At 50.7% G+C, this 23,525-nt stretch overlaps 1 protein-coding gene across 1 annotated transcript in view; it reads left to right on the forward strand.

Annotated features, from left to right (window-relative positions):
- The window catches only part of LOC115115834 (dynein axonemal assembly factor 5), an 81,847-nt gene that overhangs the window by 16,443 nt on the left and 41,879 nt on the right, over positions 1-23,525 (forward strand). The window contains exon 7 of the mRNA XM_065010580.1: positions 14,987-15,130. Within this exon, the coding sequence (XP_064866652.1) occupies positions 14,987-15,130 (144 nt within the window). The remainder of the gene's footprint in view (positions 1-14,986; positions 15,131-23,525) is intronic.

Below are 23,525 nucleotides of genomic sequence, written 5' to 3' on the forward strand. Positions count from 1 at the left end.
GAGAGAGGGAGACACACAGGCGGGGAGAGAGGAGACACACAGGTGGGGGAGGGGTGGGGAGAGAGAGGGAGACACACAGGTGGGGAGAGGGGCGGGGGACACACAGGTGGGAGAGAGGGAGACACACAGGTGGGGAGAGAGGGAGACACACAGGCGGGGAGAGAGGGAGACACAGGCAGGAGAGGGAGACGGGGGGAGAGAGGGAGACACACAGGCGGGGAGAGAGGGAGACACAGGCTGGGAGAGAGGGAGACACAGGCAGGAGGGAGACACACAGGCGGGGAGAGAGGGAGACACACAGGCGTGGGAGAGAGGGAGACACAGGCGGGGAGAGAGGGACACACAGGCGGGGAGAGAGAGACACAGGCGGGGAGAGAGGGAGACACAGGCGGGGGGACAGAGAGGGAGACACAGGCGGGGGGGAGAGAGGGAGACACAGGCGGGGAGGAGGGAGAGGGAGACACAGGCGGGGAGAGAGGGGAGACACACAGGCGGGGAGAGACACAGGCGGGGACACACAGGCGGGGAGAGAGGGAGACACACAGGCGGGGAGAGAGCGAGACACACAGGCGAGAGAGAGAGACAGATGGGGGGACAGACGGAGAGAGAGAGAGATGGAGAGATTGACGGACAGCGAGAGAGACGGACAGCGAGAGAGACAGACAGGCGGGGAGAGAGGGAGACGAGAGAGAGACAGACAGAGACAGACAGTGAGGGGAGAGCGAGAGAGAGGGAGACACAGGCGGGAGAGAGAGGAGACACACAGGCGGGGAGAGAGGGAGAAGGGAGAGAGACACAGGCGGGAGAGAGAGACAGACAGCGAGCGAGAGACAGACAGACAGACAGTGAGCGAGAGAGGGAGACACACAGGTGGGGAGAGAGGGAGACAGACAGTGAGAGAGACAGAGAAAGGGGGAGAGAGAGACAGACCGAGCGAGAGGCGGGGAGAGACAGACAGACAGACAGACAGTGGGGAGCGAGAGAGAGACAGACAGCGAGAGAGAGACAAAGGGGGGAGAGAGAGAGAGACAGACAGCGAGAGAGAGATAAAGGGAGAGAGAGAGAGAGACAGACAGACAGACAGTGAGCGAGAGAGAGACAGACAGCGAGAGAGAGATAAAGGGAGAGAGAGAGAGAGACAGACAGCGAGCGAGAGAGACAGACAGCGAGAGAGAGATAAAGGGAGAGAGAGAGAGACAGACAGTGAGAGAGAGATAAAGGGAGAGAGAGACAGACAGACAGTGAGCGAGAGAGAGACAGACAGCGAGAGAGAGATAAAGGGAGAGAGAGAGAGAGACAGACAGTGAGCGAGAGAGAGACAGACAGCGAGAGAGAGATAAAGGGAGAGAGAGAGAGACAGACAGTGAGCGAGAGAGAGACAGACAGCGAGAGAGAGATAAAGGGAGAGAGAGACAGACAGACAGACAGTGAGCGAGAGAGAGACAGACAGCGAGAGAGAGATAAAGGGAGAGAGAGAGAGACAGACAGCGAGAGAGAGATAAAGGGAGAGAGAGAACAACATCCCTAATGTCTCAGTGGAAAAAGGAAAAGTAAAAGACCAGAGCAGCTCTTTCCTCCCCTTCCTCTCCTCTGGTGTCCCACATTTAGTTTACCTTTGATATTAAAATAACATTTCTCTGGCTGCGAAGGGCGGAGGGGGCTATTTTCACACATGCACTTACACTGCTGGCTGCAATGAGTCACCCATAACCCTGAGGGGCTCAGAATAATTTCCTCTGATGATAATAATAAAATGTTAATTTCTCCTGACCTCTGCGTGTCTGGGTTGACCCCCCACCCTCGCCCCCCTGGTCATTTCAGAACAGACACATGGGGGCAACCGGTTTAGAAAAATAATAATAATAATAATAGCCAGTTTTCAACACTCACTGTGTGTGGAAGAGAGCAACGTAGAGCCCCCACCCTGTTACCAACCACTGCCCCCCAACCCCCTTTAAAGCACTGAGATTCCAACATTTCAAAGAGGGTCAGGGTCCCGGTGACAGACAGACAGGAGGGGAAACGGAGCCCTTCTCCACCCCTCCTCTAGCAGGGGTCAAGCCAGAGCACGATGGACACAGATGGAGACAGACCTTCTGGTCCCTGGTCTGTCTGTCTCAATAAAGATCATCAGAAGTTAGTTTCTGTGGGTACTGAAGTGAAGCAGTACAGTACAGTGCTGGCTGGGTATGTAAAGATCAGTGTCAGCAGTACAGTACAGTGCTGGCTGGGTATGTAAAGATCAGAGTCAGCAATACAGTACAGTGCTGGCTGGGTATGTAAAGATCAGTGTCAGCAATACAGTACAGTGCTGGCTGGGTATGTAAAGATCAGTGTCAGCAGTACAGTACAGTGCTGGCTGGGTAGTTAAAGATCAGTGTCATCAGTACAGTGCTGGCTGGGGTAGTTAAAGATTAGGTTAGCAGTATAGTACAGTGCTGGCTGGGTAGTTAAAGATTAGGTTAGCAGTACAGTGCTGGCTGGGTAGTTAAAGATCAGTGTCATCAGTACAGTGATGGCTGGGTATGTAAAGATCAGTGTCATCAGTACAGTGCTGGCTGGGTAGTTAAAGATCAGGGTTAGTAGTACAGTACAGTGCTGGCTAGCTGGGTATGTAAAGAGCAGGGTTAGCAGTACAGTGCTGGCTAGCTGGGTATGTAAAGAGCAGGGTCAGCAGCACAGTGCTAGCTGGGTATGTAAAGAGCAGGGTCAGCAGCACAGTGCTGGCTGGGTATGTAAAGAGCAGGGTCAGCAGTACAGTGCTGGCTGGGTATGTAAAGAGCAGGGTCAGCAGCACAGTGCTGGCTGGGTATGTAAAGAGCAGGGTTAGCAGTACAGTGCTGGCTGGGTATGTAAAGAGCAGGGTCAGCAGTACAGTGCTGGCTGGGTATGGGTAGTGCTGGCTGGGTATGTAAAGAGCAGTAAAGAGCAGGGTCAGCAGTACAGTGCTGGCTGGGTATGTAAAGAGCAGGGTCAGCAGCACAGTACAGTGCTGGCTGGGTATGTAAAGAGCAGGGTTAGCAGTACAGTGCTGGCTGGGTATGTAAAGAGCAGGGTTAGCAGTACAGTGCTAGCTGGGTATGTAAAGAGCAGGGTCAGCAGTACAGTGCTGGCTGGGTATGTAAAGAGCAGGGTTAGCAGTACAGTGCTGGCTGGGTATGTAAAGAGCAGGGTCAGCAGTACAGTGCTGGCTGGGTATGTAAAGAGCAGGGTCAGCAGCACAGTGCTGGCTGGGTATGTAAAGAGCAGGGTTAGCAGTACAGTGCTGGGTGGGTATGTAAAGAGCAGGGTCAGCAGTACAGTACAGTGCTGGCTAGCTGGGTATGTAAAGAGCAGGGTTAGCAGTACAGTGCTGGCTGGGTATGTAAAGAGCAGGGTCAGCAGTACAGTGCTGGCTGGGTATGTAAAGAGCAGGGTTAGCAGTACAGTGCTGGCTGGGTATGTAAAGAGCAGGGTCAGCAGTACAGTGCTGGCTGGGTATGTAAAGAGCAGGGTCAGCAGTACAGTGCTGGCTGGGTATGTAAAGAGCAGGGTCAGCAGTACAGTGCTGGCTGGGTATGTAAAGTGCAGGGTCAGCAGTACAGTGCTGGCTGGGTATGTAAAGAGCAGGGTCAGCAGTACAGTGCTGGCTGGGTATGTAAAGAGCAGGGTCAGCAGTACAGTGCTGGCTGGGTATGTAAAGAGCAGGGTCAGCAGTACAGTGCTGGCTGGGTATGTAAAGAGCAGGGTCAGCAGTACAGTGCTGGCTGGGTATGTAAAGAGCAGGGTCAGCAGTACAGTGCTGGCTGGGTATGTAAGGGTCAGCAGTACAGGGTCAGCAGTCACAGTGCTGGCTGGGTATGTAAAGAGCAGGGTCAGCAGTACAGTGCTGGCTGGGTATGTAAAGAGCAGGGTCAGCAGTACAGTGCTGGCTGGGTATGTAAAGAGCAGGGTCAGCAGTACAGTGCTGGCTGGGTATGTAAAGAGCAGGGTCAACAGTACAGTGCTGGCTGGGTATGTAAAGAGCAGGGTCAGCAGCACAGTGCTGGCTGGGTATGTAAAGAGCAGGGTCAGCAGTACAGTGCTGGCTGGGTATGTAAAGAGCAGGGTCAGCAGTACAGTCCTGGCTGGGTAGCTAAAGGGACATTTGAAAAAATGTCAACTTCATATTCATCATCTCCAGCACCTCCTCAACGTCAGCAGATGTGAAAATGGCGCGTTTCTATGTTTTTTAGTTAAAAAAAATAGAGGAACATAAGTGTTTCCAATGACATCATCAACAAATTGGTAGACAATTAGTGGCAATGCCTACTCATAATTGGTTAAAATCACAAGGTGCACACCGATGATGTCATTGGAAACACTTATCTTCCTCGATCTTTTTTTACTACAAAATATAGAAACACACCATTTTCACAGATGTTGATGTTGGGGTGGTGCTGGAGATGATGAATATAAAGTTGAACAATTGTGAAATTCCCCTTTTAAAGAGCAGGGTTACCAGGACAGACCGACACACCTGCAGTATTCTTTGAAAACAACCAGGCCAGACAACAGAGCAGGGCCAAACCAGAGAGGGCCAGGCAGGCCACCATTGGGCTGTACATAACAAGAGGGAGAAGGGAGAGGAGCATCTGCGTTCCTGTAGACACACACCAAGCACACACACACACACACACACACACAGAGCAGAGCAGGGCCAAACCAGAGAGGGCCAGGCAGGCCACCATTGGGCTGTACATAACAAGAGGGAGAAGGGAGAGGAGCATCTGCGTTCCTGTAGACACACACACACACACAGAGCAGAGCAGGGCCAAACCAGAGAGGGCCAGGCAGGCCACCATTGGGCTGTACATAACAAGAGGGAGAAGGGAGAGGAGCATCTGGGTTCCTGTAGACACACACCAAGCACACACACACACACAGAGCAGGGCCAAACCAGAGAGGGCCAGGCAGGCCACCATTGGGCTGTAAATAACAAGAGGGAGAAGGGAGAGGAGCATCTGCGTTCCTGTAGACACACACCAAGCACACACACACACACACAGAGCAGAGCAGACCCAGAGCAGACCCAGAGCAGAGTGGACAGACAGACACAGATAGACAGGTAGGCAGACAGTCAGAAAGACGGACAGAGCAGAACAGACAGACAGAAAGACGGACAGAGCAGAACAGACAGACAGAAAGACAGGTTGGCAGACATACACACAAACACACACCACACACACACACACACACACACACACACACACACACACACACACGGAGCAGTGCAGACCCAGAGCAGAGCGGAGTGGACAGACAGACACAGATAGACAGGTAGGCAGACAGTCACAAAGACGGACAGAGCAGAACAGACAGACAGAAAGACAGGTTGGCAGACATACACACAAACACACACCAAGCATGCAAGTAAGTGTAAGCAGACACCGACAGGCAGACACCGACAGGCAGACACCGACAGGCAGACACCGACAGGCAGACACCGACAGGCAGACACACTCCCATACAGTCACACATACATTGGATGAACATACTATAGAGAAAGTCAAAGTGTACAAATAGTTGGGAGTGTGGGTGGATGACAAGCTGAGCTTCACTGTTCATGTGGAGAACTTGATAAGGAAGCTCAAGCTGAAAATAGGGTTTTATTACCGGCATACGGCTTGTTTTTCCTCTGAAGGCCAGGCAGGAGCTGGTACGATGTACAGTACCTGTCAAAAGTTTGGACACCTACTCATTCAAGGATTTTTCTTTATTTTTACTATTTTCTATATTGCAGAATAATAGGGAAGACATCAAAACTATGAAATAACACATATGGAATCATGTAGTAACCAAAAAAGTGTTAAACAAATCAAAATATATTTATATTTGAGATTCTTCTAAGTCAACCAGCTTCACCTGGAATGCTTTTCCAAAAGTCTTGAAGGAGTTCCCACATATGCTGAGCACTTGTTGGCTGCTTTTTCTTCACTCTGCGGTCCAACTCATCCCAAACCATCTCAATCGGGTTGAGGTTGGGTGATTGTGGAGGCTAGATCATCTGATGCAGCACTCCATCACTCTCCTTCTTGGTCAAATAGCCCTTACACAGCCTGGAGGTGTGTCAAATCAAATGTTATTGGTCACATACATGGTTAGCAGTCGCGAGTCTAGCAAAATGCTTGTGCTTCTAGATCCGACAGTGCAGCAGTATCTAACAGGTCATATCTAACAACTCCACAACTAAACCTAATACACACAATCTAGTAAAGGAATGGGATGAGAATATTTAAGTATAAAATATATAGATGAGCAGTGACAGAGCAGCTAAGATGCAATAGATAGTGAAGGATAACAGTACATATGAGATGAGTAATGCGAGATATGTAAACATTCTTAAAGTGGCATTATTAAAGTGACTAGTGTTCCATTTATTAAAGTGGCCAATGATATCAAGTCTATAGGTAGGCAGCTGCCTCTGTGCTAGTGGTGGCTGTTTAACAACCTTGATATTGAAAAACAGCTTCTATCTCTCTGTCCCAGCTCTGATGCACCTGTACTGACCTCACCTTCTGGATGATAGCAGGGTGAACAGGCAGTGGCTCGGGTGGTTGTTGTCCTTGATGATCTTTTTGGCCTTCCTGTGACATCGGGTGGTGTAGGTGTCCTGGAGGGCAGGTAGTTTGCTCATCAGACCAGAGGACAGATTTTCACGGTCTAATGTTCATTGCTCGTGTTTCTTGGCCCAAGCAAGTCTCTTCTTATTATTGGTGTCCTTTAGTAGTGGTTTCTTTGCAGGAATTCAACCATGAAGGCCTGATTCACGCAGTCTCCTCTGAACAGTTGATGTTGAGATTAGAGGTCGACCGATTAATCGGCATGATTAATTTGGGCCAATTTCAAGTTTTCATAACAATCGGTAATCAGCCTTTCTGGATGCCGGTTTTACATTTCCCTCCACGAGGAGACTGAGTGGCCACCTGTTACGCAAGTGCAGCATCAAAAGGACCTTGTGGCTGCAATGAGCCACGGTAAGTTGCTAGCTAGCATTAAACTTATCTTATAAAAAGCAATCTTAACATAGTCACTAGTTAACTATACATGGTTGATGATATTACTAGTTTATCTAGCTTGTCCTGCGTTGCATATAATCGATGCGGTGCCTGTTAATTTATCATCCAATCACAGCCTACTTCACCAAACGGGTGATGATTTAACAAAAGCGCATTTGTGAAAAAAGCACATTCGTTGCACAAATGTACCTAACAATAAACATAAACATTAATACACGGAAGTATATATTTTTAAACCTGCATATTTAGTTAATATTGACTGTTAACATGCATTTATTTTAACTAGGGAAAGGGTGTCACTTCTCTTGCGTTCAGTGCAAGCAGAGTCGGGGTATATGCAACAGTTTGGGCTGCCTGGCTCGTTGCGAACTGGGTTTCTTCCTCACAAAGACTGTACATAATTATGACATAACATTGAAGGTTGTGCAATGTAACAGCAACATTTAGACTTAGGGTTGCCACCCGTTCGATAAAATACGGAATGGTTCCGTATTTCACTGAATGAATAAACGTTTTGTTTTCGAAATGAAAGTTTCAGATTTAACCATATTAATGACCAAAGGCTCGTATTTCTGTGTGTTTATTATAATTAAGTCTATGATTTGATATTTGATAGAGCAGTCTGACTGAGCGGTGGTAGGCAGCAGCAGGCTCGTAAGCATTCATTCAAACTTTACTGCGTTTGCCAGCAGCTCTTAGCAATGCTTGAAGCACAGCGCTGTTTATGACTTCAAGCCTATCAACCCCCGAGATTAGGCTGGCAATACTATGGTGCCTATAAGAACATCCAATAGTCAAAGGTATATGAAATACAAATGGTATAGAGAGAAATAGTTGACGCGTCATAATTCCTATAATAACTACAACCTAAAACTTCTTAACTGGGAATATTGAACCTCCAGCTTTCATATGTTCTGAGCAAAGAACTTAAACATCAGCTTTTTTACATGGCACATATTGCACTTTTACTTTCTTCTCCAACACTGTGTTTTTGCATTATTTAAACCAAATTGAACATGTTTCATTATTTATTTGAGACTAAATAGATTTTATTGATGTATTATATTAAGTTAAAATAGAAGGGTTCAGTGTTCATTCTGTATTGTTGTAATTGTCATTATTACAAATATAAATAAAAATCGGTCTATTAATTGGTATCGGCTTTTTTTGGTCCTCCAATAATCGGTATCGGTATTGAAAAATCATAATCGGTCGACCTCTAGCTGAGATGTGTCTGTTACTTGAACTCTGTGAAGCATTTCTGAGGCTGGTAACTCTAATGAACTTATCCTCTGCAGCAGAGGTAACTCTGGGTTTTCCATTCATGCGGTGGTCCTCACGAGAGCCAGTTTCATCATAGCGCTTGAAGGTTTTTGTGACTGCACTTGAACAAACTTCAAAGTTCTTGAAATGTTCCATGTTGACTGACCTTCATGTCTTAAAGTAATGATGGACTGTCTTTTCTCTTTGCTTATTTGAGCTCTTGGTCTTTTACCAATTAGTGCTGTCTTCTGTATACCCCCTACCTTGTCACAACACAACTGATTGGCTCAAACGCATTACGAAGGAAAGAAATTCCACAAATGAACTTTTTTTAGAAGGCACACCTGTTAATTGAAATACATTCCAGGTGACTACCTCATGAAGCTGGTTGAGAGAATGCCAAGAGTGTGCAAAGCTGTCATCAAGGCAAAGGCTGGCTCTTTGAAGAATCTGTTTGTTTAACACTTTTTTGGTTACTACATGATTCCATGTGTTATTTCATAGTTTTGATGTCTTCACTATTATTCTACAATAGAAAATAGTCAAAATAAAGAAAAACCCTTGAATGAGTAGGTGTTGTAAAACTGTTGGCCAGTAGTGTTTGCAGGCCTCTCCCTTGAGAGCACTTGATTCAGTATATCATGCAGCTCTCAGGTTCTTTACCAATCTAAAACGTTGGTGCAGTTTAAACACTTGATCGATTATAAATATCATGGAAGAGAGTAATTGTCTTTAGGACCGCTGTTTTTTAGTTATGACATTTTGTGTTTCTCTACGTAATATGTCATTGTTGTACTGTATGTGTGTATAGTTTTGTTCAATGTTGTGTATGTAAGTAGTTTTTTGTGAAACGTTGTTCCTCTTGCAGCTGTCGGACCAGGTCTCCCTTGAAAAGTAGATGTTACCTCTATGAGAAAAACCTGTGAAAAAATGAAGGTTAAATAAAAATGATCAAATACTCTGACATGAACTTCAGAGACCCAGTCATCACACAGATGGTGTGAAGGTTAGCCAGCAGCCACAGTGATCATGCTTGTTGGACTAACTGTCTGTTTTTCATATCAGTTTAGCTCGTTGGTTTTTAGACATGTAAGGGGAAAATGTCAAATGAGCACATTGGGCAGCGGTGGTGCTAAGATAAAGTAGAGTTAAAAAATAATAGTTCAATTGCAGACTCAGATGCTATGCTTTTTAAAATAAACTTCAAAAGTTGTGTTTTTGATCCTTCCAACATTAGAGAGTTTTGTGCAAGAGAGTGAGAGGTTTGACTTGGACCAAAAAGCAGTAAAAAAAATAATCTTCAAAGTCACCACGCTGGTCAGCAGAGAGAGAGAGAGAGAGAGAGTGGTGGAGCCCCTTGAAGATGTGGACACTGATATTGTCCTTGGCACTCACAATGACTTCACTGTGGCAGAGAGGAGTTGAAAGGAGTGTTGGTTAGTTAAGCTTCCGTGTCGTACAAGTTGCACTTGTAATTATAGGACATACCATAAAACACACACACCCACAGACATGAAGCTATTAGTACATAATAGAGACACGCTCTCACTCTACAGCTGAGGGCCATTGTGGTGTTGCCGTGGCTGCGGCGCTAGTCTCACATTTGCGGAGCTAAAGCAAACAGGCAGATGAGAGAGCGGGAGAGAGAAAGGTGAAGGGAAGGAGTGTTTACAACCACGTGGTTAACAGACACAGCAAGACACTGGCAAAGTGCTGAGCCAGAGGAGTGGAGGAGAGGGGGCTCTGTTTTCTATCTTGTCTTCTGTGCAAATGCTGCCGAGAGACTTGGGAGTGGCTGTCCTTGGTGTGACGTGGTGACGCCATGTCGGCCATATTACTGTCTCTCAGAAAACACAAACCCACTCTGACATGTTTCCTCTGTCTGATGTCATGGCCGCTGACAGCTGTGGCCTGCTCATCTCGCTGTTGAAAGAGAGGAAAGAAAGGAGGAGTGCGGTGGTGGGTTGGGCTTACCGTACCCGTGCCCGTGGCTGACACCTCACCTGTGGACTGACACAACCGGGTCTGAGCTCCAGGGGTGTATCTGTTTCCCTGTTGCCATGACACCGGCAGAAGTTGTGGGGGGGTGGTAATGAATCCCCAACTACCTCAGTATGTCAGTGTGCATTTGTGTCAGACACACACGGTGTTACGAGGCCCTGTGGCGTGTGCACTGGCACAGCACCAGTCAGGCTCCAGGTGTGTCTAACACATGATTATATCCACTAAGCCACTTTTACCTCTCCTCTCCCACACCTACTGATGGCTGTTTTGATGTCACTGTCTGTCTGTGTGTTACAATGTTAAACGTCTGGTGGTGTCTCGCTACAGCATCCTGGGCTGCCTCCCTAGGGGTGTTGTGGCAGACCAGAACAGAACAGACCACAACAAACCAGAACAGAGAACAGACCAGACCAGATCACAGCAGACCACAACAGAGAACAGACCAGACCACAGCAGAGAACAGAACAGACCACAGCAGAGAACAGAACAGACCACAGCAGAGAACAGACCACAGCAGAGAACAGACCAGAACAGACCACAGCAGAGAACAGAACAGACCAGAACAGAACAGACTACAGCAGAGAACAGAACAGACCACAGCAGAGAACAGACCAGACCACAGCAGAGAACAGAACAGAACAGACCACAGCAGAGAACAGAACAGAACAGACCACAGCAGAGAACAGACCACAGCAGAGAACAGACCACAGCAGAGAACAGAACTCAGCAGAGAACAGAACTCAGCAGAGAACAGACCACAGCAGAGCAGAACAGACAGAACAGGCCAGGCCAGACCAGACCAGAACAGAGTGAAACCTCCACATTCTCTCTGCTCTATTCCCATGATAGTGAGCTGCAGAGCTGTAAAGAGGGGGATCCCCACAGAAATACAATAACTAGAGAGTATCCTCACCACCCACTGTGAGCACGTCCACACTCTACAGGGGGGGTGAGTAAGCACACAGGAGGGGAAAACTGAGTCACAAGCCCAGAGGGGTGAGGGGGAGGCCCAGGGAAGCCCAGAGAGGTGAGGGGGAGGCCTTAGGGAAGCCAAGAGAGGTGAGGGGGAGGCCCCAGGGAAGCCCAGAGAGGTGAGGGGGAGGCCCAGAGAGGGGAGGGGGAAGCCCCAGGGGAGCCCAGAGAGGGGAGGGGGAAGCCCAGAGAGGTGAGGGGGAGGCCCATTGAAGCCCAGAGAGGTGAGGGGGAGGCCCAGGGAAGCCCAGGCCAGACAGGGGGACAAAGGAAGCAGAGGTTATCCTCTATGCTCACTTTCTTTTAGAATAGTCTCTAGTCTCTCCTCTCCAGCCCTGGAAGTCCTGACCCTCTAGTCTCTCCTCTCCAGTCCTGTCATAGACTCACTGCTCTTCCATCTTATTTATTTATGCTTTGATCTCTTTTCCTTCCCACTGAAGTGGCATGCTGCTCTCTGGCTGCTCTCTGGCTTCTCTCTGGCTGCTCTCTGGCTTCTCTCTGGCTGCTCTCTGGCTTCTCTCTGGCTTCTCTCTGGCTGCTCTCTGGCTGCTCTGCTCTCTGGCTTCTCTCTGGCTGCTCTCTGGCCGCTCTCTGGCTTCTGGTCTCTGGCTGCTCTCTGGCTGCTCTCTGGCCACTCTCTTTCTGCTCTCTGGCTGCTCTCTGGCTGCTCTCTGGCTTCTCTCTGGCCGCTCTCTGGCCGCTCTCTGGCCGCTCTCTGGCTGCTCTCTGGCTGCTCTCTGGCCGCTCTCTGGCCGCTCTCTTTCTGCTCTCTGGCCGCTCTTTGGCTGCTCTCTTTCTGCTCTCTGGCTGCTCTCTGGCCGCTCTCTCCGCTCTCTTTCCACTCTCTGGCAGCTCTCTGGCTTCTCTTTGGCCGCTCTCTTTCTGCTCTTTGGCCGCTCTCTTTCTGCTCTCTGGCCGCTCTCTTTCTGCTCTCTGGCCGCTCTTTGGCTGCTCTCTTTCTGCTCTCTGGCTGCTCTCTGGCTGCTCTCTCTCTGGCCGCTCTCTTTCTGCTCTCTGGCTGCTCTCTCTTTCTGCTCTCTGGCTGCTCTCTGGCCGCTCTCTCCGCTCTCTTTCCACTCTCTGGCAGCTCTCTGGCTTCTCTTTGGCCGCTTTCTTTCTGCTCTTTGGCCGCTCTTTCTGCTCTCTGGCCGCTCTCTGCTCTTTGGCCGCTCTCTCTGCTCTCTGGCCGCTCTCTGGCTGCTCTTTGGCCGCTCTCTGGCTTCTCTCTGGCTGCTCTCTGGTCGCTCTCTGGCCGCTCTCTTTCCACTCTCTGGCAGCTCTCTGGCTTCTCTTTGGCCGCTCTCTTTCTGCTCTTTGGCCGCTCTTTCCGCTCTCTGGCTTCTCTCTGGCTGCTCTCTGGCCGCTGTCTTTCTGCTCTCTGGCTGCTCTCTGGCTTCTCTCTGGCCGCTCTCTGGCCGCTCTCTGGCTGCTCTCTGGCTTCTCTCTGGCTTTTCTCTGGCCGCTCTCTTTCTGCTCTCTTTCTGCTCGCTTTCTGCTCTCTGGCTGCTCTCTGGCCGCTCTTTGGCTGCTCTCTTTCTGCTCTCTGGCTTCTCTCTGGCCGCTCTCTTTCTGCTCTTTGGCCGCTCTCTTTCTGCTCTTTGGCCGCTCTTTCCGCTCTCTGGCTTCTCTCTGGCCGCTCTCTCCGCTCTCTGGCCGCTCTCTTTCCACTCTCTTTCCACTCTCTCCGCTCTCTGGCCGCTCTCTTTCCACTCTCTGGCCGCTCTCTTTCTGCTCTCTGGCTGCTCTCTGGCTTCTCTCTGGCCGCTCTCTTTCTGCTCTCTGGTCGCTCTCTGGCCGCTCTCTCCGCTCTCTGGCTGCTCTCTTTCCACTCTCTGGCCGCTCTCTCCGCTCTCTTTCCACTCTCTGACAGCTCTCTGGCTTCTCTTTGGCCGCTCTCTTTCTGCTCTTTGGTCGCTCTTTCCGCTCTCTGGATTCTCTCTGGCTGCTCTCTGGCCGCTGTCTTTCTGCTCTCTGGCTTCTCTCTGGCCGCTCTCTGGCCGCTCGGGGAAGACAGTGTTGTGCTCCTCCTAGTGCCTGCTTTGAGCACTGAACAGACGTTTTGTCATTATGGAGAATGGGAGGGATGAGGTGTGTGTGTGTGTGTGTGCGTGCGTGCGTGCGTACAGACTCTTGGCCATCTCTCTCCGTTCCCTAATACACCCCCTCTCTCCCTAAGCAAACACCTGGAGGCTGCCTCCCCATCCCTCCCTCCCTCCTCTCTAATGACAGGCCACAGCAAAACAGGAAACAAGGCTGTGCTCCCGGTGATGGCATGGAAATTGGTCCGAGTGGAAGGCCTTTTGTCTAAACATGAGCTCACCCTACAGAGAGAGAGACACAGAGAGAGAGAGACAGAGAGAGACACAGAGAGAGAGAGACACAGAGAGAGAGAGACAGAGAGAGAGATGAGGAGACAGAGAGAGAGAAACACAGAGCGAGAGAGAGAGTGTCAGAACTGAGGGAGGAAGGGAGGATGGCGTGTCGTGAGAGAGGTGAGAGGGAGCAGATGGAGAGAAGTGTGAGCGAGGGAGACAGAAGGAGGGATAGAGGGGAGAGGGCGGATAGAGTTCAGAGAAAATAAATCTAGCTTCTAGGCTGGTGGTGAAGGGAGCGGTCACACCATTGACTTTTCCCTCATTTAACAGTATGACAGTGAGGAACAGAGGTCAGGGGCTTCTCATGCACCATCAGACTAGCACTGCAGTCTCTCTCTTACTCCCTCTCTCTGTACCTATCTCTCTCTCTGTACCTATCTCTCTCTCTCTTACTCCCTCTCTCTGTACCTATCTCTCTCTCTTACTCCCTCTCTCTGTACCTATCTCTCTCTCTTACTCCCTCTCTGTACCTATCTCTCTCTCTTACTCCCTCTCTCTGTACCTGTCTCTCTCTCTGTACCTATCTCTCTCTCTTACTCCCTCTCTCTGTACCTATCTCTCTCTCTTACTCCCTCTCTCTGTACCTATCTCTCTCTCTTACTCCCTCTCTCTGTACCTGTCTCTCTCTCTTACTCCCTCTCTCTGTACCTATCTCTCTCTCTTACTCCCTCTCTCTGTACCTATCTCTCTCTCTCTGTACCTATCTCTCTCTCTATGTACCTATCTCTCTCTCTCTATGTACCTATATCTCTCTCTCTCTGTACCTATCTCTCTCTCTCTGTACCTATCTCTCTCTCTCTGTACATATCTCTCTCTCTCTCTGTACATATCTCTCTCTCTCTCTGTACCTATCTCTCTCTCTCTCTGTACCTCTCTCTCTCTCTCTGTACCTATCTCTCTCTCTGTACCCATCTCTCTCTCTCTCTGTACCCATCTCTCTCTCTCTCTGTACCTATCTCTCTCTTACTCCCTCTCTCTGTACCTATCTCTCTCTTACTCCCTCTCTCTGTACCTATCTCTCTCTCTTACTCCCTCTCTCTGTACCTATCTCTCTCTCTTACTCCCTCTCTCTGTACCTATCTCTCTCTCTATGTACCTATCTCTCTGTACCTATCTTTCTCTCTGTACCTATCTCTCTCTGTACCCATCTCTCTCACCCCTTCTCACACTCCACCTCAATCTACACATTCCCCTATCTCCGTCTCCCTCTCTCTCCCGGTCTCTCCTTTTCCAGGTGTAAATGTGTGAGGGCTGATATTTAAATGTGTTTGTGTGATATATGATATTTACCCAATAAAGGGCTGAATTAGAATTGCCTCTCCGTCCCTCTCCCAGGCGGTGTATCTGGACCAGTTGCTGTCCTGTGTGGATGTTCTGTTGTCTGTGTGTGAGAAGGACTGTTGCTCGGTCAGTCTACAGCTGTTACAGGTGCTGGTTACTGTCCAGAGCCTCTCCACTGAGCCACAGCTCACTGACAAGGTAAGATGTGCTCACATACACACACATACAGTACATGGACACACACACGTATGTCTACACATCCATACATCAAACCCCAGCTCACTGCCCAGGTAAGAGACACACACACATACAGTACATGGACACACACACGTATGTCTACACATCCATACATCAAACCCCAGCTCACTGCCCAGGTAAGAGACACACACACACACACACACACACACAGCCTCACCCAGTGGCTCTAACGAGCAATCCCATTATCCTCTCTGTCTTCCAGGCAGGCCTCCCCTCCCCTGTGGGCTCAACGTTTATAACCATCCACCTCTCCTGTGTAACTACTCTTCTCCTTCTCTGCTCTGACATGTGGTGATCTAGAATGTTTTTAACATTTTAACACTCTCTTTCCATCCCCCTCCTCCTTGTTTATTACAGCTGTGAGTATGTTTTGTATAGCAGGCCAGAGAAGCTATTTGAAGAATGTAAGTGTTAGCCCTGGTTCAAAGTGGGCACAGTGGAACTCGACAGTCTACTGTAATTACCCATTTAGTCAGAAATTGCACCTTTGGAGTGGAACTAGTTTAAACCGTTGCCGAGGGTGAAAGGAGGCGGTTTTGAGAGAGCGAGAGAATCAGCCCCAGCGCCATCTTTCCTCACGCCTACTGCCATTACATGCCATGCGAGCGCCATCCTGCCGTGAAGGACACTCATCGTTCGGGTAACTTGACCCAGAATAAAAGTTAACAACAAAGAGAAGAGGCAGAGGAAACAGAACAGACTGTAAAAGCCCTGTGTTACGTCTTAGTTTAGTCTGTCTGTTTGGACTGTGTGCTAATAGCAGGTCTACGAGGAGAGGAGCGGGAAGTGGAGTTGCACTCTGGCCAACGGATGAATGACTGACCACTCAGTGGCCTTCTATGTCTGACTGTCTGTGTGTCTGTCTGCAGAAATGGTGTCCTGTTTGGAACTGGGAGGAAGAATAGGGACAGGGTCATGTAGAGAAGGAGGGAGGGAGAATAGGGACAGGGTCATGTAGAGAAGGAGGGAGGGAGAATAGGGACAGGGTCATGTAGAGAAGGAGGGAGGGAGAATAGGGACAGGGACATGTAGAGAAGGAGGGAGGGAGAATAGGGACAGGGTCATGTAGAGAAGGAGGGAGGGAGAATAGGGACAGGGACATGTAGAGAAGGAGGGAGGGAGAATAGGGACAGGGTCATGTAGAGAAGGAGGGAGGGAGAATAGGGACAGGGCCATGTAGAGAAGGAGGGAGGGAGAATAGGGACAGGGACATGTAGAGAAGGAGGGAGGGAGAATTAGGGACAGGGTCATGTAGAGAAGGAGGGAGGGAGAATAGGGACAGGGACATGTAGAGAAGGAGGGAGGGAGAATAGGGACAGGGTCATGTAGAGAAGGAGGGAGGGAGAATAGGGACAGGGACATGTAGAGAGGAGGAGGGGGAATAGGACAGGGAGAATAGGGACAGGGACATGTAGAGAAGGAGGAATAGGAAGGAGGGAGGGAGAATAGGGACAGGGACATGTAGAGAAGGAGGGAGGGAGAATAGGGACAGGGACATGTAGAGAAGGAGGGAGGGAGAATAGGGACAGGGACATGTAGAGAAGGAGGGGGAGGGAGAATAGGGACAGGGACATGTAGAGAAGGAGGGAGGAGAATAGGGACAGGGACATGTAGAGAAGGGGAGGGAGAATAGGGAGGGGACATGGGACATGTAGAGAAGGAGGGAGGGAGAATAGGGACAGGGACATGTAGAGAAGGAGGGAGGGAGAATAGGGACAGGGACATGTAGAGAAGGAGGGAGGGAGAATAGGGACAGGGACATGTAGAGAAGGAGGGAGGGAGAATAGGGACAGGGACATGTAGAGAAGGAGAATAGGGGGAGGGAGAATAGGGACAGGGTCATGTAGAGAAGGAGGGAGGGAGAATAGGGACAGGGACATGTAGAGAAGGAGGGAGGAGAATAGGGACAGGGACATGTAGAGAAGGAGGGAGGGAGAATAGGGACAGGGACATGTAGAGAAGGAGGGAGGGAGAATAGGGACAGGGACATGTAGAGAAGGAGGGAGGGAGAATAGGGACAGGGACATGTAGAGAAGGAGGGAGGGAGAATAGGGACAGGGACATGTAGAGAAGGAGGAGGAGGGAGAATAGGGACAGGGACATGTAGAGAAGGAGGGAGGGGAGAATAGGGACAGGGACATGTAGAGAAGGAGGGAGGAGAATAGGGACAGGGACATGTAGAGAAGGAGGGAGGGAGAATAGGGACAGGGACATGTAGAGAAGGAGGGAGGGAGAATAGGGACAGGGACATGTAGAGAAGGAGGGAGGGAGAATAGGGACAGGGACATGTAGAGAAGGAGGAGGGAGGAGAATAGGGACAGGGACATGTAGAGAAGAGGGATAGGGACAGGGACATGTAGAGAAGGAGGGAGGGAGAATAGGGACAGGGACATGTAGAGAAGGAGGGAGGGAGAATAGGGACAGGGACATGTAGAGAAGGAGGGAGGAGAATAGGGACAGGGACATGTAGAGAAGGAGGGAGGGAGAATAGGGACAGGGACATGTAGAGAAGGAGGGAGGGAGAATAGGGACAGGGACATGTAGAGAAGGAGGGAGGGAGAATAGGGACAGGGACATGTAGAGAAGGAGGGAGGGAGAATAGGGACAGGGACATGTAGAGAAGGAGGGAGGGAGAATAGGGACAGGGACATGTAGAGAAGGAGGGAGGGAGAATAGGGACAGGGACATGTAGAGAAGGAGGGAGGGAGAATAGGGACAGGGACATGTAGAGAAGGAGGGAGGGAGAATAGGGACAGGGACATGTAGAGAAGGAGGGAGGGAGAATAGGGACAGGGACATGTAGAGAAGGAGGGAGGAGAATAGGGACAGGGACATGTAGAGAAGGAGGGAGGGAGAATAGGGACAGGGACATGTAGAGAGAAGGAGGGAGGGAGAATAGGGACAGGGACATGTAGAGAAGGAGGGAGGGAGAATAGGGACAGGGACATGTAGAGAAGGAGGGGGAGGGAGAATAGGGACAGGGACATGTAGAGAAGGAGGGGAGGGAGAATAGGGACAGGGACATGTAGAGAAGGAGGGAGGGAGAATAGGGACAGGGACATGTAGAGAAGGAGGGAGGGAGAATAGGGACAGGGACATGTAGAGAAGGAGGGAGGGAGAATAGGGACAGGGACATGTAGAGAAGGAGGGAGGGAGAATAGGGACAGGGACATGTAGAGAAGGAGGGAGGGAGAATAGGGACAGGGACATGTAGAGAAGGAGGGAGGGAGAATAGGGACAGGGACATGTAGAGAAGGAGGGAGGGAGAATAGGGACAGGGACATGTAGAGAAGGAGGGAGGGAGAATAGGGACAGGGACATGTAGAGAAGGAGGGAGGGAGGGAGAATAGGGACAGGGACATGTAGAGAAGGAGGGAGGGAGAATAGGGACAGGGACATGTAGAGAAGGAGGGAGGGAGAATAGGGGCAGGGACATGTAGAGAAGGAGGGAGGGAGAATAGGGGCAGGGACATGTAGAGAAGGAGGGAGGGAGAATAGGGACAGGGACATGTAGAGAAGGGGGGAAGGAGGGAGAATAGGGACAGGGACATGTAGAGAAGAAGGGAGGGAGAATAGGGACAGGGACATGTAGAGAAGAAGGGAGGGAGAATAGGGACAGGGACATGTAGAGAAGGAGGGAGGGAGAATAGGGACAGGGACATGTAGAGAAGGAGGGAGGGAGAATAGGGACAGGGACATGTAGAGAAGGAGGGAGGGAGGGAGAATAGGGACAGGGACATGTAGAGAAGGAGGGAGGGAGAATAGGGACAGGGACATGTAGAGAAGGAGGGAGGAGAATAGGGACAGGGACATGTAGAGAAGGAGGGAGGAGAATAGGGACAGGGACATGTAGAGAAGGAGGGAGGAGAATAGGACAGAGAATAGGGACAGGGACATGTAGAGAAGGAGGGAGGGAGAATAGGGACAGGGACATGTAGAGAAGGAGGGAGGAGAATAGGGACAGGGACATGTAGAGAAGGAGGGAGGGAGAATAGGACAGGGACATGTAGAGAAGGAGGGAGGGAGAATAGGGACAGGGACATGTAGAGAAGGAGGGAGGGAGAATAGGGACAGGGACATGTAGAGAAGGAGGGAGGAGAATAGGGACAGGGACATGTAGAGAAGGAGGGAGGGAGAATAGGGACAGGGACATGTAGAGAAGGAGGAGGGAGAATAGGGACAGGGACATGTAGAGAAGGAGGGAGGGAGAATAGGGACAGGGGACATGTAGAGGGAGGGAGGGAGAATAGGGACAGGGACATGTAGAGAAGGAGGGAGGGAGAATAGGGACAGGGACATGTAGAGAAGGAGGGAGGGAGAATAGGGACAGGGACATGTAGAGAAGGAGGGAGGAGAATAGGGACAGGGACATGTAGAGAAGGAGGGAGGGAGAATAGGGACAGGGACATGTAGAGAAGGAGGGAGGGAGAATAGGGACAGGGACATGTAGAGAAGGAGGGGGAGGGAGAATAGGGACAGGGACATGTAGAGAAGGAGGGAGGGAGAATAGGGAGAGGGACATGTAGAGAAGGAGGGAGGGAGAATAGGGACAGGGACATGTAGAGAAGGAGGGAGGGAGAATAGGGACAGGGACATGTAGAGAAGGAGGGAGGGAGAATAGGGACAGGGACATGTAGAGAAGGAGGGAGGAGAGAATAGGGACAGGGACATGTAGAGAAGGAGGAAGGAGAGAATAGGGACAGGGACATGTAGAGAAGGAGGGAGGGAGAATAGGGACAGGGACATGTAGAGAAGGAGGAGGGAGAATAGGGACAGGGACATGTAGAGAAGGAGGAGGGAGGGAGAATAGGGACAGGGACATGTAGAGAAGGAGGGAGGGAGAATAGGGACAGGGACATGTAGAGAAGGAGGGAGGAGAATAGGGACAGGGACATGTAGAGAAGGAGGGAGGGAGAATAGGGACAGGGACATGTAGAGAAGGAGGGAGGGAGAATAGGGACAGGGACATGTAGAGAAGGAGGGAGGGGAGAATAGGGACAGGGACATGTAGAGAAGGAGGGAGGGAGAATAGGGACAGGGACATGTAGAGAAGGAGGGAGGGAGAATAGGGACAGGGACATGTAGAGAGAGGAGGGACATGTAGAGAGGAGGGAGAATAGGGACAGGGACATGTAGAGAAGGGAAGGAGGGAGAATAGGGACAGGGACATGTAGAGAAGGAGGGAGGGAAGGGACAGGGACATGTAGAGAAGAAGGGAGAATAGGACAGGGACATGTAGAGAAGGAGGGAAGGAGGGAGGGACATGAATAGGGAGGAGAATAGGGACATGTAGAGAAGGAGGGAGGGAGAATAGGGACAGGGACATGTAGAGAAGGAGGGAGGGGGAGAATAGGGACAGGGACATGTAGAGAAGGAGGGAGGGAGAATAGGGACAGGGACATGTAGAGAAGGAGGGAGGGAGAATAGGGACAGGGACATGTAGAGAAGGAGGGAGGGAGAATAGGGACAGGGACATGTAGAGAAGGAGGGGAGGGAGAATAGGGACAGGGACATGTAGAGAAGGAGGGAGGGAGAATAGGGACAGGGACATGTAGAGAAGGAGGGAGGGAGAATAGGGACAGGGACATGTAGAGAGAGAGGAGGGGAGGACATGTAGAGAAGGAGGGAGAATAGGGACAGGGACATGTAGAGAAGGAGGGAGGGAGAATAGGGACAGGGACATGTAGAGAAGGAGGAGGAGAATAGGGACAGGGACATGTAGAGAGGAGGGAGGAGAATAGGGACAGGGACATGTAGAGAAGGAGGGAGGGAGAATAGGGACAGGGACATGTAGAGAAGGAGGGAGGGAGAATAGGGACAGGGACATGTAGAGAAGGAGGGAGGGAGGGAGAATAGGGACAGGGACATGTAGAGAAGGAGGGAGGGAGAATAGGGACAGGGACATGTAGAGAAGGAGGGAGGGAGAATAGGGACAGGGACATGTAGAGAAGGAGGGAGGGAGAATAGGGACAGGGACATGTAGAGAAGGAGGGAGGGAGAATAGGGACAGGGACATGTAGAGAAGGAGGAGGGAGAATAGGGACAGGGACATGTAGAGAAGGAAGGGAGGGAGGGAGAATAGGGACAGGGACATGTAGAGAAGGAGGGAGGGAGAATAGGACAGGGACATGTAGAGAAGGAGGGAGGGAGAATAGGGACAGGGACATGTAGAGAAAGGAGGGAGGGAGAATAGGGACAGGGACATGTAGAGAAGGAGGGAGGGAGAATAGGGACAGGGACATGTAGAGAAGGAGGAGGGAGAATAGGGACAGGGACATGTAGAGAAGGAGGGAGGGAGAATAGGGACAGGGACATGTAGAGAAGGAGGGAGGGAGAATAGGGACAGGGACATGTAGAGAAGGAGGGAGGGAGGAGAATAGGGACAGGGACATGTAGAGGAAGGAAGGGAGAATAGGGACAGGGACATGTAGAGGAGGGAGGAGAATAGGGACAGGGACATGTAGAGAAGGAGGGAGGGAGAATAGGGACAGGGACATGTAGAGAAGGAGGGAGGAGAATAGGGACAGGGACATGTAGAGAAGGAGGGAGGGAGAATAGGGACAGGGACATGTAGAGAAGGAGGGAGGGAGAATAGGGACAGGGACATGTAGAGAAGGAGGGAGGAGAATAGGACAGGGACATGTAGAGAAGGAGGGAGGGAGAATAGGGACAGGGACATGTAGAGAAGGGGGAATAGGGACAGGGACATGTAGAGAAGGAGGGAGAGGAGAATAGGGACAGGGACATGTAGAGAAGGAGGAGGAGGGAGGGAGAATAGGGACAGGGACATGTAGAGAAGGAGGGAGGGAGAATAGGGACAGGGACATGTAGAGGAAGGAGGGAGGGAGAATAGGGACAGGGACATGTAGAGAAGGAGGGAGGGAGAATAGGGAGGGACATGTAGAGAAGGAGGGAGGGAGAATAGGGACAGGGACATGTAGAGAAGGAGGGAGGAGAATAGGGACAGGGACATGTAGAGAAGGAGGGAGGGAGAATAGGGACAGGGACATGTAGAGAAGGAGGGAGGGAGAATAGGGACAGGGACATGTAGAGAAGGAGGGAGGGAGAATAGGGACAGGGACATGTAGAGAAGGAGGGAGGGAGAATAGGGACAGGGACATGTAGAGAAGGAGGGAGGGAGAATAGGGACAGGGACATGTAGAGAAGGAGGGAGGGAGAATAGGGACAGGGACATGTAGAGAAGGAGGGAGGGAGAATAGGGACAGGGACATGTAGAGAAGGAGGAGGGAGAATAGGGACAGGGACATGTAGAGAAGGAGGGAGGGGAGAATAGGGACAGGGACATGTAGAAGAAGGAGGGAGGGAGAATAGGGACAGGGACATGTAGAGAAGGAGGGAGGAGAATAGGGACAGGGACATGTAGAGAAGGAGGGAGGGAGAATAGGGACAGGGACATGTAGAGAAGGAGGGAGGAGAATAGGGACAGGGACATGTAGAGAAGGAGGAGGGAGAATAGGACAGGGACATGTAGAAGGAGGAGGGAGAATAGGGACAGGGACATGTAGAGAAGGAGGGAGGGAGAATAGGGACAGGGACATGTAGAGAAGGAGGGAGGGAGAATAGGGACAGGGACATGTAGAGAAGGAGGGAGGGAGAATAGGGACAGGGACATGTAGAGAAGGAGGGAGGGAGAATAGGGACAGGGACATGTAGAGAAGGAGGGAGGGAGAATAGGGACAGGGACATGTAGAGAAGGAGGGAGGGAGAATAGGGACAGGGACATGTAGAGAAGGAGGAGGGAGAATAGGGACAGGGACATGTAGAGAAGGAGGGAGGGAGAATAGGGACAGGGACATGTAGAGAAGGAGGGAGGGAGGAGAATAGGGACAGGGACATGTAGAGAAGGAGGGAGGGAGAATAGGGACAGGGACATGTAGAGAAGGAGGGAGGGAGAATAGGGACAGGGACATGTAGAGAAGGAGGAAGGAGGGAGGGAGAATAGGGACAGGGACATGTAGAGAAGGAGGGAGGGAGAATAGGGACAGGGACATGTAGAGAAGGAGGGAGGGAGAATAGGGACAGGGACATGTAGAGAAGGAGGGAAGGAGAATAGGGACAGGGACATGTAGAGAAGGAGGGAGGGAGAATAGGGACAGGGACATGTAGAGAAGGAGGGAGGGAGAATAGGGACAGGGACATGTAGAGAAGGAGGGAGGGAGAATAGGGACAGGGACATGTAGAGAAGGAGGAGGGAGGAGAATAGGGACAGGGACATGTAGAGAAGGAGGAGGGAGAATAGGGACAGGGACATGTAGAGAAGGAGGGAGGGAGAATAGGGACAGGGACATGTAGAGAAGGAGGGAGGGAGAATAGG

The sequence above is a fragment of the Oncorhynchus nerka genome, linkage group LG26 (assembly GCF_034236695.1).
Source record: "Oncorhynchus nerka isolate Pitt River linkage group LG26, Oner_Uvic_2.0, whole genome shotgun sequence".
NCBI lineage: Eukaryota > Metazoa > Chordata > Actinopteri > Salmoniformes > Salmonidae > Oncorhynchus > Oncorhynchus nerka.